The 12,623-nt window shown below is 45.9% G+C and overlaps 1 protein-coding gene across 1 annotated transcript in view; it reads left to right on the top strand.

The window, feature by feature from the left end:
• ZSWIM6 (zinc finger SWIM-type containing 6) overlaps nt 1-12,623 on the top strand; it is a 527,701-nt gene that overhangs the window by 479,004 nt on the left and 36,074 nt on the right. The window contains exon 10 of the mRNA XM_078675132.1: nt 9,787-9,922. Coding sequence (XP_078531258.1) covers nt 9,787-9,922 — 136 coding nt within the window. The remainder of the gene's footprint in view (nt 1-9,786; nt 9,923-12,623) is intronic.

Here is a 12,623-nt window from a genome sequence, read left to right on the forward strand (position 1 = left end):
ATAGTAAACTGGCATGGCAACAAACACTGGTCAAAGGGGGCGGCTCATGCAGTTGAAAGTGAGAGCTACATTCCAGCTCGAGGCTCAGGCTGTTAATTTACCAGAAATAGCTGAGTGCACTGTTAATGGAAAAATATCAGGACCGTCTTCCTTTCTAGTTTTTCCAGTAGCAGTGTTATAAACCGCTTTAAATGAATGCAGCAGTGCAAGGCAGCAAACTGAACACATTTAAAATCTTAATTCAAATCAAAACATATTTCACCTAAGGACTTTATTTATTTATTTATTCAAAGTTTTATATAGCGCGAACAAGATCCTTACAGATATCAGAGCGCTTCACAAAGACAGGGTAGGGGCAGTAGGAATGAACAGAGATAATGGAAGCAATATAATAGTCACTGACATGGTAGGATAATAATAACATACATAAAACATATCAATATACAAACAGGTAAACAAGTAATATAAGACGGCACCAGTCATTGATCCCACTACAGAGGTGTTCGGGTACACCTTGGGTGTGTGGATGGCTTATACCAATGTCATATTGTATAGAGAACACTGAGTGGGGGCATCGGGAGAGTGAATCAGTAAACCAAAGTGTAACATATATTGGTCGGTATTAAGAGAGTAGCGTAAAAGTGTCCCCCATCAAGTAGAAGTATAGTGCCAGAGGACAAGGTGAGCAGTGATACAGAGCAATGCAGAGTCTCTGATCTAGCACCTATAAGGATCAGGAGATCTTGGCCAGAAGGATGTTTTTCACCTCTTTCTTGAATAGTGCGGTGGAGGAGATAAGCCTGGTTTCAGGAGGGAGCGCATTCCAGATCCTGGGTGCCATTCCTGAGAAGGAGCGCTTGTATGTTTTCTCTTTCCGGAATCTACGAGGTTTCAGGAGTAGATTTTTTGTACTTCTATTGGATCTCGAACCTCCTGATACAGACAACTTTTGAGCGAGGTAGTTGGGTGCCTTGTGGTGCAAGGCCGCGTGTGTCATAACAGCAATTTTTAGCTGTATTCTGGCTTCAAAAGGCAGCCATTTTAGAGACTTTAAATCTGGGGATATATGCGAGTGTTTTCTTGAGCCAGTAATGAGTCTCGCGGCAGCGTTCACTGAGGCTCTTAAGGGTGCTGTTGTGGATAGTGGGAGTCCGCTGAGGGCCACAATTCCGTAGTCTATTCGAGGAATGACTAAAGCTTGTACAGCAGTTTGGAAGTCTTCGGCAGGGAGGAAAGGTTTAATTTTCCTCAGTGTTGATTTGGAAATTAGCTCCTTTTGTGGCTTTGCTAACGTGCTGCTGCATGTTGAGCTTGGCGTCGAGTGTGATGCCTAGGGATTTTGCCGAATCCACGATGGTAGGTTGGACATTGAGCGCTGTTAGGTTATTGAGCCAGGTTTGGGTGGTGGAAATTTTCGCCGGGGGTGAGATGAGTAGGAACTCAGTTTTCAGAGCATTTAGTTTGAGGTGATTATCGGCCAGCCATGATTGTGTGTTAATAAGTGTGGAGTTCAGATGTTTAATATCTTCCGGGGATTGTAGCTTTAGGTAAAGTTGTGTGTCGTCGGCGTACATATGGAATTGGACATTGGAAGCTTGGAGCAAGGTGGCGAGCGGTTCCATGACGAGGTTGAACAGTGTGGGGGAGAGGGAGGATCCTTGTGGGACACCTAGATCTGCAGGCACAGGTATAGATAGCACATTGTCAATCTTGAACTTCTGAGACCGGTTGTGAAGGAAGGACGAAAACCATTTGAGAACAGTTCCCGATAGACCCATTCTAGTGCTTAGCAGCTCCAGCAAGTTCTCATGTTTGACCGTGTCAAATGCTGAAGAGAGGTCAAGAAGGATGAGGAGGCAGGACTCATTGCGATCAAGAATTAGGAGGGTGTCATCAATTGTGTCATAGCTGTTTCCGTGCTATGTTTCGCTCGGAAGCCTGATTGATGAGGGTTGAGGAGGTCAAATTGGTCAATGTGTTGGAGTTGGACACATTTCTCCAGCAGTTTGGCCAGGGTGGGGATATTGGTGATGGGTCAGTAATTGTTTAGGTCAGACGGATCAGCTGTAGGTTTCTTGAGTATTGGCGTGACTTGCCCCACCTTGAGGGAGCCTGGAATGAGGCCTTGTTGTAGGGAGCTGTTGATTATTTTGGTCCAGAGAGGGAGGAGCAAGGGGATGAAGTCTTTTACAGCATTAGCAGGTAGAGGGTCTGTGAGGTGATTAGAGGGCTTCACGGTGCAGAGCAGTTTGTGTATTGCTTCTTCCGAGTAGGTATCGAAGTACAGCCAGGATGCCTTGTTTTTGGGTTGATTGTTAGACATTCTGGTGTGGTTGGGGAATCGACCTACATCCATGATGAGGTCATTTCTTATGTTGTCAGACTTTAGCTTAAAGAAAGCAGAAGGCTTCACAGTGTGGGGTGTCGCTTGTTGTGCTGTTTGATTGTAAGGGTTGTGTCTTTGTTTGGGTCTTGATTAGTTCGAACAGCTTTCTTGGCCTGTTTTTTGCTTGGTCCAACTGGCGGCTAAAGAAGTCCGACTTTGTGCGCTTTATTTTCCTGAAGTAGGCATTTCTCTTGTTCTTAAGCCTTTTGAGGTGCAGTGCTGAAGGGTCTGATCTCCAGGTGCGCTCTGCCATTCGCATAGTACGCCTGTCATTGAGTCTATCGTCATACCAGGGGTTAGAAATTTTGGTGGAGACTCTCCAGTTGCAGTGGGGCGACTTCATTGACTATTTTATTCATAGAGTCAAGGTAGTGGTCGGTCAGTGATTGAACATCCGAGGCACCTGAAGGTGGAAGGAGGAGATTGCCGATGTGGGGAGGCAGGGTAGAGGGGTTAAGATTCTTCATGTCCCTTTTCCATGTTTTGGATTTGATTGGTTGAGCCGGGTTAGGTTTAACTTTTTCATTGATAAAGAAGGTGATAATGTGGTGATCTGACCAGTCGCAGGGTTGGATCGCCTCCAGTTGTGTAGAGTTCTCTTTGGCAATGATGAGATCGAGTATCGAGCCTTTGTCGTGTGTTGGTCTATCGCATATTTGGGTGAGGTCAAGCGCATTAAGGAAAGTTTTGAGACTATTCACCACTGTGTCTTTCTGATCGCTCCAGTGGAGATTGAAGTCACCCAGGTAGACTTGGGTGGTCTGCCGACCGGCATTGGAAGTTATCATGTCCATGAGTTGTTGGGTGAATAAGAGATTGTCACCAGGCGGGTGATAGATGAGATGTAAAGCACACACTTGTTTGCCCTCGCTGGTGATATCTAGGCAGAGGAGTTCACAGGAGGAAAGGGAGGGGGAGTTGACTTTAGTAACGGAGAGGTTGCTCCTAAAAATGCATGCAATTCCCCCGCCCGTCTTGCCAGGGGACCTGTCCAGCCTAATGATGTGATAATTGGGGGGGACTAGTATGTCCATAATCGGGGTAGAGGCTTCAGTAAGCCACGTTTCCGTTAGAATGGCTAGGTCCAGATCCATAGCTGAGACGAGATCAGCGATGTCGGAGGAGTGTCTCTGGGCCGATCTGCAATTGAGTAGGATGCATTTGAGTTTGGGAGAGAGAAGGGTGGTCGAGCTTTCTAGAGTGAGTGGAACTTTTCTGAGGTTGTTAGGGACGGAACCTCTGTTGTTGAGTGTTGGAAGCCTCAGAGGGTTTGTAAGAATTGTGGGTATGGGGATGTGTGTGTTGGGTATGTGTTTTACCGGACCTGGGCCATAAGAGCGTAGGAGAGAGCATAGGTCGCGGTCCGACAGTGGGTTGGGGACGCGAAGGGGGCGGTGGGAGTTATTGCGAACGGGGATAGTTGGCCAGCGCGGGTGTCGTTGGAGGCGAGGGTATGTAGGGAGGGTGCGTCGTTTGTATGGTAGAGGGATGGTGGGAGGTAGACTGGGCTGTGAGGAGAGAAGGTCTTTGATTGCGTTTACATCTTTTTTGATTTGTAGAATATCCTCTTTGACTTGTTGGAGGGTGGATAAAGTCAGGTCAGGAGGTGTATTGGGGATGGGGTTGGCGGTGAGAGGGATTGGTGACTGGTTGAGTAGTGAGCTGGAAAGCGGGCAGGGTATCGAGGGAGGGGATATACTAGCGTTGTTGGAACGTTCTGCGGTGCTAATGAGTGGGATGGCATTCAAAGAGTGGGCGTGTTTGTGGGCGGGGGGTTTGGGTGAAGTAGGCGGTGGGTGGGAGGCATAGGTAGTGCTGTCAGCGGGAGGCGGTGCTGGTGAGTAGAAGAGTGAGTGAAGGCTGAAGACAGTGGGGGAGACAGGAGGGTAGTGAGGGCTGAGAATAGGAGGTGGGAGAGAGGGGGATGCTAAGGTAGGGGAGGCGGTATGTTCTGTATGTTTTGTTGGGAGGGTGAGAGTGTCGTGGGTGGGAGTGGGGAGGGAGCTGGGGAGGGAGAGGTGTCTGCCGTGGGGGGGATGGGAGTGGGGGGTGGATAAACTCCGAATGGTGGTGTGATCAGATGGTGGCGTGTTGTTGTGTCAGGTGTGAGAGTGTCGTGGTAAGAGTGGGGAGGGAGCTGGGGAGGGAGCGGGGTCTGCCGTGGGGGGGATGGGAGGGGGGGGTGGAAAAACTCCGAGCGGTGGTGTGTTCAGATGGTGGCGTGTTGTGGGTGGGGATTATGTCAGGGGGGAGAGGGATGGGGGGGTATGAGTGGGGGTAAAAGGGGTCATGTTAGAGGGGCGGCTAGTATAAGAGGTGGCGACATTTGTGACAGTCCTTGGGGAGTGTGGGGCGTTAACAGCAGGTGGGCCATTTACTGGGGTGCTGGGGGTAGAGGTGTTGTAGGTGGGGGCTGCGACGTCAGGGGTGATAGTGCTGGTGGAGTTCTGGGTGGGGGTCCGCCGCTTGGAGAGGTGCTCTTTGAACTTGGGGAACAGGTTGTCTAGTAGTTCCAGGTTCTTGTCCGTGGATTGAATTAGGACAATCCCGTTATTGTAGATAGTAATGGTAGTCCTGCCAGGGAAGAGGTGGGAAGGTGTGATAGAGAGTTAGGCCATGAGTTGTTTTCCTGGTGGTGGAGACGGTGAGTAGGGTTAGGAACGCTTTTCTCCATTGGGCTCTGCGTGAGGTGTGGAAGATGATATCAGTATTCAGGGCTCCATTGCCGGTGAGAAGTAGGTGTCGGCAAAGGGTGTTTCAGGGTGCGACCTCAAGAAGTTATGTTTAAAACGTTTAGTGGCTTTTTTGGTGAGGGTGGAAGGGTAGTTAATTCTAAAAGTGTGCTTGCCGTTGAGCTCCATTTTAGAGAGGCTGTGGTGTTGGGTGTAGGAGATAGGACGACAATAAAAACTGCCAGCCGTTGGTTACAGGGCAAAGGAGTGACACTAGTGAGTGACCAAAAGTATAAGAGGTAGAAGTCAGTGCAACCAGGAACAAACAGTGCGAAGGTGCAGCTTACCTAATGTATCCTATATGCGAGGTAGCAGTCAGCTTACACCATGTACAAAATATGAGAGGTAGAACAGGTTAGGTGGAATCCAATTTACACATCAGAATGTAAGAGGTAGCAGCGGTGTAGTCTAGGTGTAGAAAGTGGCTGGGTGCAGCTTACATGACTAAGCGAAGTGAATGAGGTAGAAATAATCAGTGCAACATCGTGAAGTAGCTGACATCGAAGAACCAAATAAATGAGGTAGCGAACAGTGACATGGGTCCGGGGTACAAACATTCTACAAAGTACAGGTAGGAGTGCAGTACTGCGATAAGAGGCAGATACTTAATCCCACATCTATGAGGTAGTAATCGGTGAATTACAGGTGAAGATAAAGTGACGTGGATATAGGGTACAGCAGTGCACAGAATACAAATAGAAGTACAACAAATGTGTATAATAAAATAGAAATACAAAAATAGAAAAATAAAAATACAGTACTGCAACAAAAGGCGAATACTTAATTACAGTGTTTAGATACAGAGCTATGTAGGTGTGCGGTAGTTGATAAGAAGAAAAGTCAGTTCGTAGGGTCTGGGCAAGAGGTGAGTGACTAGTCCATGATGGCCGCCGAAGAAAGAGAAATATCAGTCTAAAATGGCCGCCAAGTAGGGGAGATGCAACCGATAGTCCTCTGTCAGTTGTTATTGCTTTAAGACCAAGGGAGGGCTATTTCAGTTTCTATTTGAGCAAGCCCAGCTCTGGCTTGCTGGGAGGGAATCTTATCTCTATTTTGGTGGTCTTGTGTGGGGGAGTTAAACTGAGGAGCCTCGTGAGTAACGGCGGTACAGGTGGTACAGGTTGGGGGAATTTATTGCTACAGTTTTATGGCCCCCGCCATTTTGTACAAAGGAGGCTTTTTCTAGAAAGTGTGAATAGTCGATTGGGGTAGATAAATACCTTTTTGTAGATTTTGTTGAGCAAACACGATGATGTTGTCAGCAAAGTGAGTAATATGTCAAGGTCTAGCCAAAAGAGTACAGTTGCAGTGTTTAAAGACTGCTGGTCTTTTGATGTGCGTGCGAGGCTACGTTTAAGTACTGCTGTAGAGTCTTTGTGCCTGTATGTGATTACTGTTCAGTAGTTGTGCTGATGTTAGCAGTAATGATTTGCAGGCTTCTAGAGGTCTAGCCAGCGTGATCAAAGTGCGATTTCTATTCATTTCTTGCCAGTGAAGCATCCACCTTTGCACGACTGCTCCCAGGGTATCAGTGACAGCAGGGGGTCCGCAGTATCGCGCCATCGGGGTCGAAGGCTTCTCTCGGCAGCAGGCAGCAGCTCCGAGTGATTTGTCAGGGGCTGCGACTTCTGATATTTCTCGCGGCAGCAGGCAGCAGAGGGCTCCTCTTCAGTGTAGCAATGCCGACTGTGGCAGCGGGGCGGCCGTGAGCCACGCTGAGGCCAAACAACCTTGCTGGTGCCCGTGCGCCGGCCATTGCCGCCTGCAGTGCAGCCTCTCACGTCTCCAAATGCGAAGTCGATAGCTTCCCGTGCAGCCCGCTCGAGCCAGCCACCGAGATGGTAGAAGGACCGAGATGGTAGAAGGAGACCCTCGGGGGAGAGCTCCGGTCATGCCCCGCGGAGCCGACCCCCTCGAAGCCTGCAGGGGTGGGGGCGAGGTGGTGACACTCTCCTCGGGGCTGCCAGGTCCTCGGTGCGCCCTCAGGTCCGGTGCGGTCACGGGCGCTCTCCCCAGCTCCATCGATGACGGGCGGAGCAGCACATGACTCCCGTGAGCAGCACAGCAATCACGGCGATCTTCCGACGTGGCAAGCGGTGTGGGACCCCAGCGGGGCCACCACCGTCTCCTCAGCCCCGGCGGAGATGGGCCGGGTCACAGCTTGCCAGTAGCCCTCCTGTGGGCAGCACAGCACTCACGGCGATTTCCGGACGTAGCCAGCGGTGGAGTCCTCACCGGTCCGGTGCAGTCACGGGAGCCAAACGACGCCTCCAAGGGATCCCGGACTCCAACTCCTCCGAAGTCCAGCGCCGAGCAGCAGCCCTCTCCCCAAGCTCGCTACACCGTCCAGGGCTCCGCTGCTGTTACCGGTGAGTGTTTTTCAATCCAGTTACTTGAGGTAAAACCTGTTACTTGCTGTAAATCCAGTTACTTGTTTTTATGCAGCGAAGATGGGTGCTGTCCGGGATAATTCCATAAAGGGATCCCAGGCACTAGGAGCTCCGGACTGGAGCTCTTACCAGGCAGCCATCTTGCTCAAGTTCCCTATGCTGACAAATAATTTTCTTTAGTGACACTTCTCTAATGATGTATAGTCCATCAGCCCTTTGACCCCCAAATTCTCATGAATAACCGGTGTCTACAGAAATTAATTTGTCTCTTGGTAAATGTCTATATTTGTCGCTTAATTCCAAATCCTTCTGGTACTCATCTGTTTTAAGGTTGAATTTCCTTGTTTTAACACGGTCGAACACTTGGTGCAAACTACAGATAAAATTAGATTCTAATCTTTCATTCCAAAGGATAGCCTGAGAAGTAGGGATGGGCAGAATTTGCATAGTCGCGCCACGCAAAAGTCCTCGAAACGGTAAGAAATCTCCCCGAACACGCAGACATTCCGCAAACAAGCGGGATTGCTTGTTCGCGATGCTTTTTTTCCTGTTCCCGATCGCTGTTTGCGTGCTCGGTGGGGAAATATCTCGCGAACACGCATTTTGAGAAGGGAACAAGCAAAAAATTCCGCAAAGCAGCAGAATGTAGAATTTTGGGCAATTTCGCATTGAACGCGAAATTACCCAAATTCCGCGAGCGGAACGGAATTTAACGGACCATGACGCATCTTTAAAAATATGAAACTGTACTTCTTCGGTGGAAACTTGATAGTAAGCAAGAATAGGAGTGTTTCTGTTTAGTAAAAAATGCAATATCAAATACAAACAATTTACATTTTGATATTCTCACAAAACTTAGGCGGGGAACCCCCATGACTGCAGTACAGTTTACAGAATCACCCGAGATTAATAAAACCCAGTGTTTATTTCTTCAGTAAACCTAAGGTTCTCTGTTGATTCTAAAGGAGGGAAGCATATGCTTTAGTAGCGATGCTCTGCAAAGTCGGTTTCTCCTGGGCTGAAGGAAAGGTTTTTTTCTGTCTCGTAACAGGTTTGTGCTTTTTCCTAAAATCAAGGAGATCCCTTATGGTCTGTAGCTGTGGTCCATATTGAAAAGAGTCTATTTTCAAACTGCTGGGTATTCTGTGCACTTACAGTAATGTCTTCTGCACGTGTAACTTCCAAATTAATGGTATATTTTTGTTCCTTGGTCTTTCTATAAAGCCTTTGTGCACGAAACAGTAGCTGTTGATCTTGGTTCTCACTGAAGTGAGAGCAGTTATTTTAGCACAGTAGCAGATTGAATCTTAGGGTTTGTTTCCAGCTACAGTTTTGACCACTTGGGGGCAGGAGATGTTTTTAGCAGGCCAATGTCGAACGAGTTTATACAGTCACTGTTGGCTGATGGTCATTCCTATCGCTGCTGAGCAGCACTAGGCTGGAGATTGGTAAGTGAGTTTAGGATACACCCGAGGAGGAAAGGCTAATGGATGCATGTAATCCAGGGGCGGCCGTTACTGATCGGGGGATTTGATATAAAAAACAAAAAAAACGTATCTCCGCACCTCTGCTCCGCGTCGGCCGGAATTGGAAGTACCCAGGCTTCCCTATGCCAATTACAATGCTGCAATACTGCTGTGCCGTGGTTTGGTGCTGAGATGGTAACTGGAAGCCTAGGGCATGTTTTCCACCCAGGCAGTAATTCAGCCTGAATGGAGAACATGTTAAGTGCGCATGAATCTTTGGCCGGCCAAACATTAATTTGCACTTTACAGAGTGCCCAGCACTCCTCCCCTGCAGCAGGAAAAAGTAAAATGACAACAGTGAGTCATCATTTTATTTTTCCTCTATTTGCCTTAGCGGAGGAGCTGTCCTTGATGTAATCATTCCATGTCTCATCTGGGCATTGGCAATTTGACAACATATCTATTGTGGCTCTTTTCTTGTTGATGTTGGTAGTATTAGTAAGAGACCTGAGTGGATGCACAATGGAAGGATGCTCTAAATGTATTTGAAGCCTATTTCAAGAGCCGTGTCTTCATCACTACCCTGATTTGAGAAAAAGTAAACTTGGATGTTTTGCCAAAGTCACTAAAAGTTTTAAGCGTCCTTCCTTTTCATTCAAAGTTGAAGATCCTCTCTACGTGAATTTACCAATTCTGTTCAGCTTTTAACAGTATGAAATGATGGCCCACATTCTTTTTTTTTTTTTCTTTTTTTTTTTCTCTCAACTTTGACTTGCACTGTAAATGTTTACATTGCCTTTTCTTTTCCACAGCCGGCCCATACAGTGGCTTGGGCGAAATCATCCATCGAGAGAGTGTTCCAATGCACACATTTGCCAAGTATCTCTTTACCTCTCTCCTACCTCATGATGCTGAATTAGCATACAAAATTGCACTGAGAGCAATGCGGTACGTATTAAATCACTGTCTGTGTGGCAAAAATCATTTAGTACAGGCACCGGATGGCGTTTAAATGCCTAAATTACCATTAGTAAATATTGCTGCCATTTTCTTGTTTTTAACAGTTTACCTAAAGCGCCTTTTAAAAGTATTGTTCTTGCACGTTTGGCCAATTCGTATGCTGACACTTTAATTTAGGTACAGGAATAATTTTCATTTGATATTCTAGATCGGCTGCCTATTTCTGCCGATGTTTAATCAGAAGGCAGCTTCAGCAGAAACCTTGCTTAATAATTCATTGCTTCTTGAAAATTAGATTTTGAAAATGTGAGGAATAATAAATATGCTTGACTGGATCTAATTGAGGCTTTCAGATCTGCTGGATTTTTCACATTTGCACTGTGATGTCACAATTTCAAACCTCTATTGAAATCCGCAACTATGGAGAAATGCAGCTTTCCTTGTAACCTGTGAGGGGTAAGAAAAGACAGTGTAGTATTTCATAGTAGTAACAATGTATCATAAATTGATACATTAATCACCAGTAAAAACCTCGCCAGCATATATATTTGACTCATAATACATATGTTGGCGTAGTTTTTACTTGTGTCTTGCACTACATTAATGTTCGTTTCGACTTCGGTAAAGAGAGACACGATGTATTAGCATGTGTCCCTGAAATTACTATATTGTGTTCATTCTTATCGTTTACTGTGGAATCTGTTTGCTTGCTGGCATCACTGAGTGAATATCTTTGGAGGTTTATGGCCTCAAACCTCCTTTGTTCCCATGGAATACATTAAAAACACTCTGGCATCCAGTTACTTGTTAATCTATAGCTGGGTGTGGCAGGAATGTGGTTAGTCATTGACTCTGCTCGTAGTCTCTCTTCAGTGATCGACTTGACACTGAAAATAAACCTTTCCTTTTGCATGAGTGGGGCTCCACACTTTGGTCTGTAAAATAAATGACTATCACATATATGTAGTTGAATTGGAAATTGTTCTACTTCATTTTAACATATGGCATGCAGTTATTGTATTGGTTAACAAAGCATAGGCATTTACTGGAAACGAGCATGAGCATTTTATTTCGGGCCAATAGAGGAGCCTAAAATGATATTCTTTGCCGCATACAATAGCTTTCCAAGTTTGAGGGTTTTATCCACTGGTTCACAGGAAAAACTTATGAACTAGTTTCCACTGGAGGCCCTTTAGCTAATGAGAAAATGGGTTTGTATTTATTCATCGCACTTCCAGAGATAGTTACATAGTATGCATGAAGTAATGAGAACAAGGTGCAGCGCTTATACAGGCCTAATGCACATCCTTCTTAAATTAAAACAAGCACTGAAGGAAAGCTTTTAACAATATTTGATATATATACTTATCAGCTGCACGAGCATTTCAAAAGCATGACCCATTAAACATTTAACAAGATGACCTACTTGCCCATAACATGGCAAATTAGTGAATGTAAACTACATCATATCCTACCATGTTTGGTTTCTAAGATTATAGATCATGGCTCCTAATAAGAATGCCTCATTGTTAGATGTTTGTGCCACCCTCAAAGGTTAATCACTGCGCTGTTTATCAGTAGTTTCTTTTACTTGTATGCACTGAAGGGACACACTTCTGTTCACAGTATATACCCCACAATTATATTATTATTCTAACGACCCTGATTGTGTGTATGCTAAGTTTTATCCTTTAGTGATTATAGTTTTTACCGATCAAGGTCAGAGTTCATGAAATATCCATTTTCAAAATGATGGTTAATTTGCAGGACTAGTTCCCCTCAGAACTGTACTGTCACAATTAATTGGACAGAGCTTAGGATTGGATCGACTAAGTTTTCATTGGGGAAGGTTTTTTCACCCCTAAAGAGTGGGGACTCTTCAGTACTGTTTCGGTCCTATTCCTAGAGTTCCATATGGTCCTAAGAATTAGAGTACACCTCTGAACTGGACACTGGCCAGGTGACGTATCCAACCCATAACGTTCTACATCAAAGTTACCTTTTATGGTCACTCTAGTTCCCCTCATCTATAAAAGTTTTCCTATTTCTGACCTCTAGGAATCCAGTCATCTAAGGACCGTACTGTACTCAGTTTTGTCAAAGTAGTTTATTTTGTCCTTTGCATGTTGTGTACAGCATATACATTTGGACCTACACATGGAAATGCAAACTTACATCATTATCCGTGCACTTCATTGCCATTTCTCTGCTTTAAGACTGTGTGGCTTTGTCCAGAGGAAAGGGATTTGGCAGGAGGTTGTTTGCAGTGAGGTCTACCCTTGTAGACTAAGCATATTTGTGTCCAGTAGGGAAATGTAATACTGCCACAAGTTGATGAAACAAATGTAGGAAGGAGCGTACTTCCTACATTTGTTTCATTTACTAGGCACCTGGAGGTAGGGCGGTGCCTCTGAGGGTGGTAGAGCGTAGCGCTATTAATTTTTTAATTGCTGTCTAGTGGCCCATTAGTCGACCCTTTATCGCCAAGTTCTGAGTAGTATACTGCCACAAGTTGCCGTCTTCTCGTTCCCATCCTCTTGGTAGATTCTAGAACATTAAAGAAATGGACAATAAGAAAATTAGCTTCGTGCAGCTAATGGTCTGTGCAGTCATGTTTCTTGACAGATCTCTACCAAATTGTGCATTGTCTTGGGGAAAGGAATTGTGGCCGAACGCCTATGGTGTCCCA

Source organism: Lissotriton helveticus, chromosome 2_1 (genome assembly GCF_964261635.1).
Source record: "Lissotriton helveticus chromosome 2_1, aLisHel1.1, whole genome shotgun sequence".
NCBI classification, from domain to species: domain Eukaryota; kingdom Metazoa; phylum Chordata; class Amphibia; order Caudata; family Salamandridae; genus Lissotriton; species Lissotriton helveticus.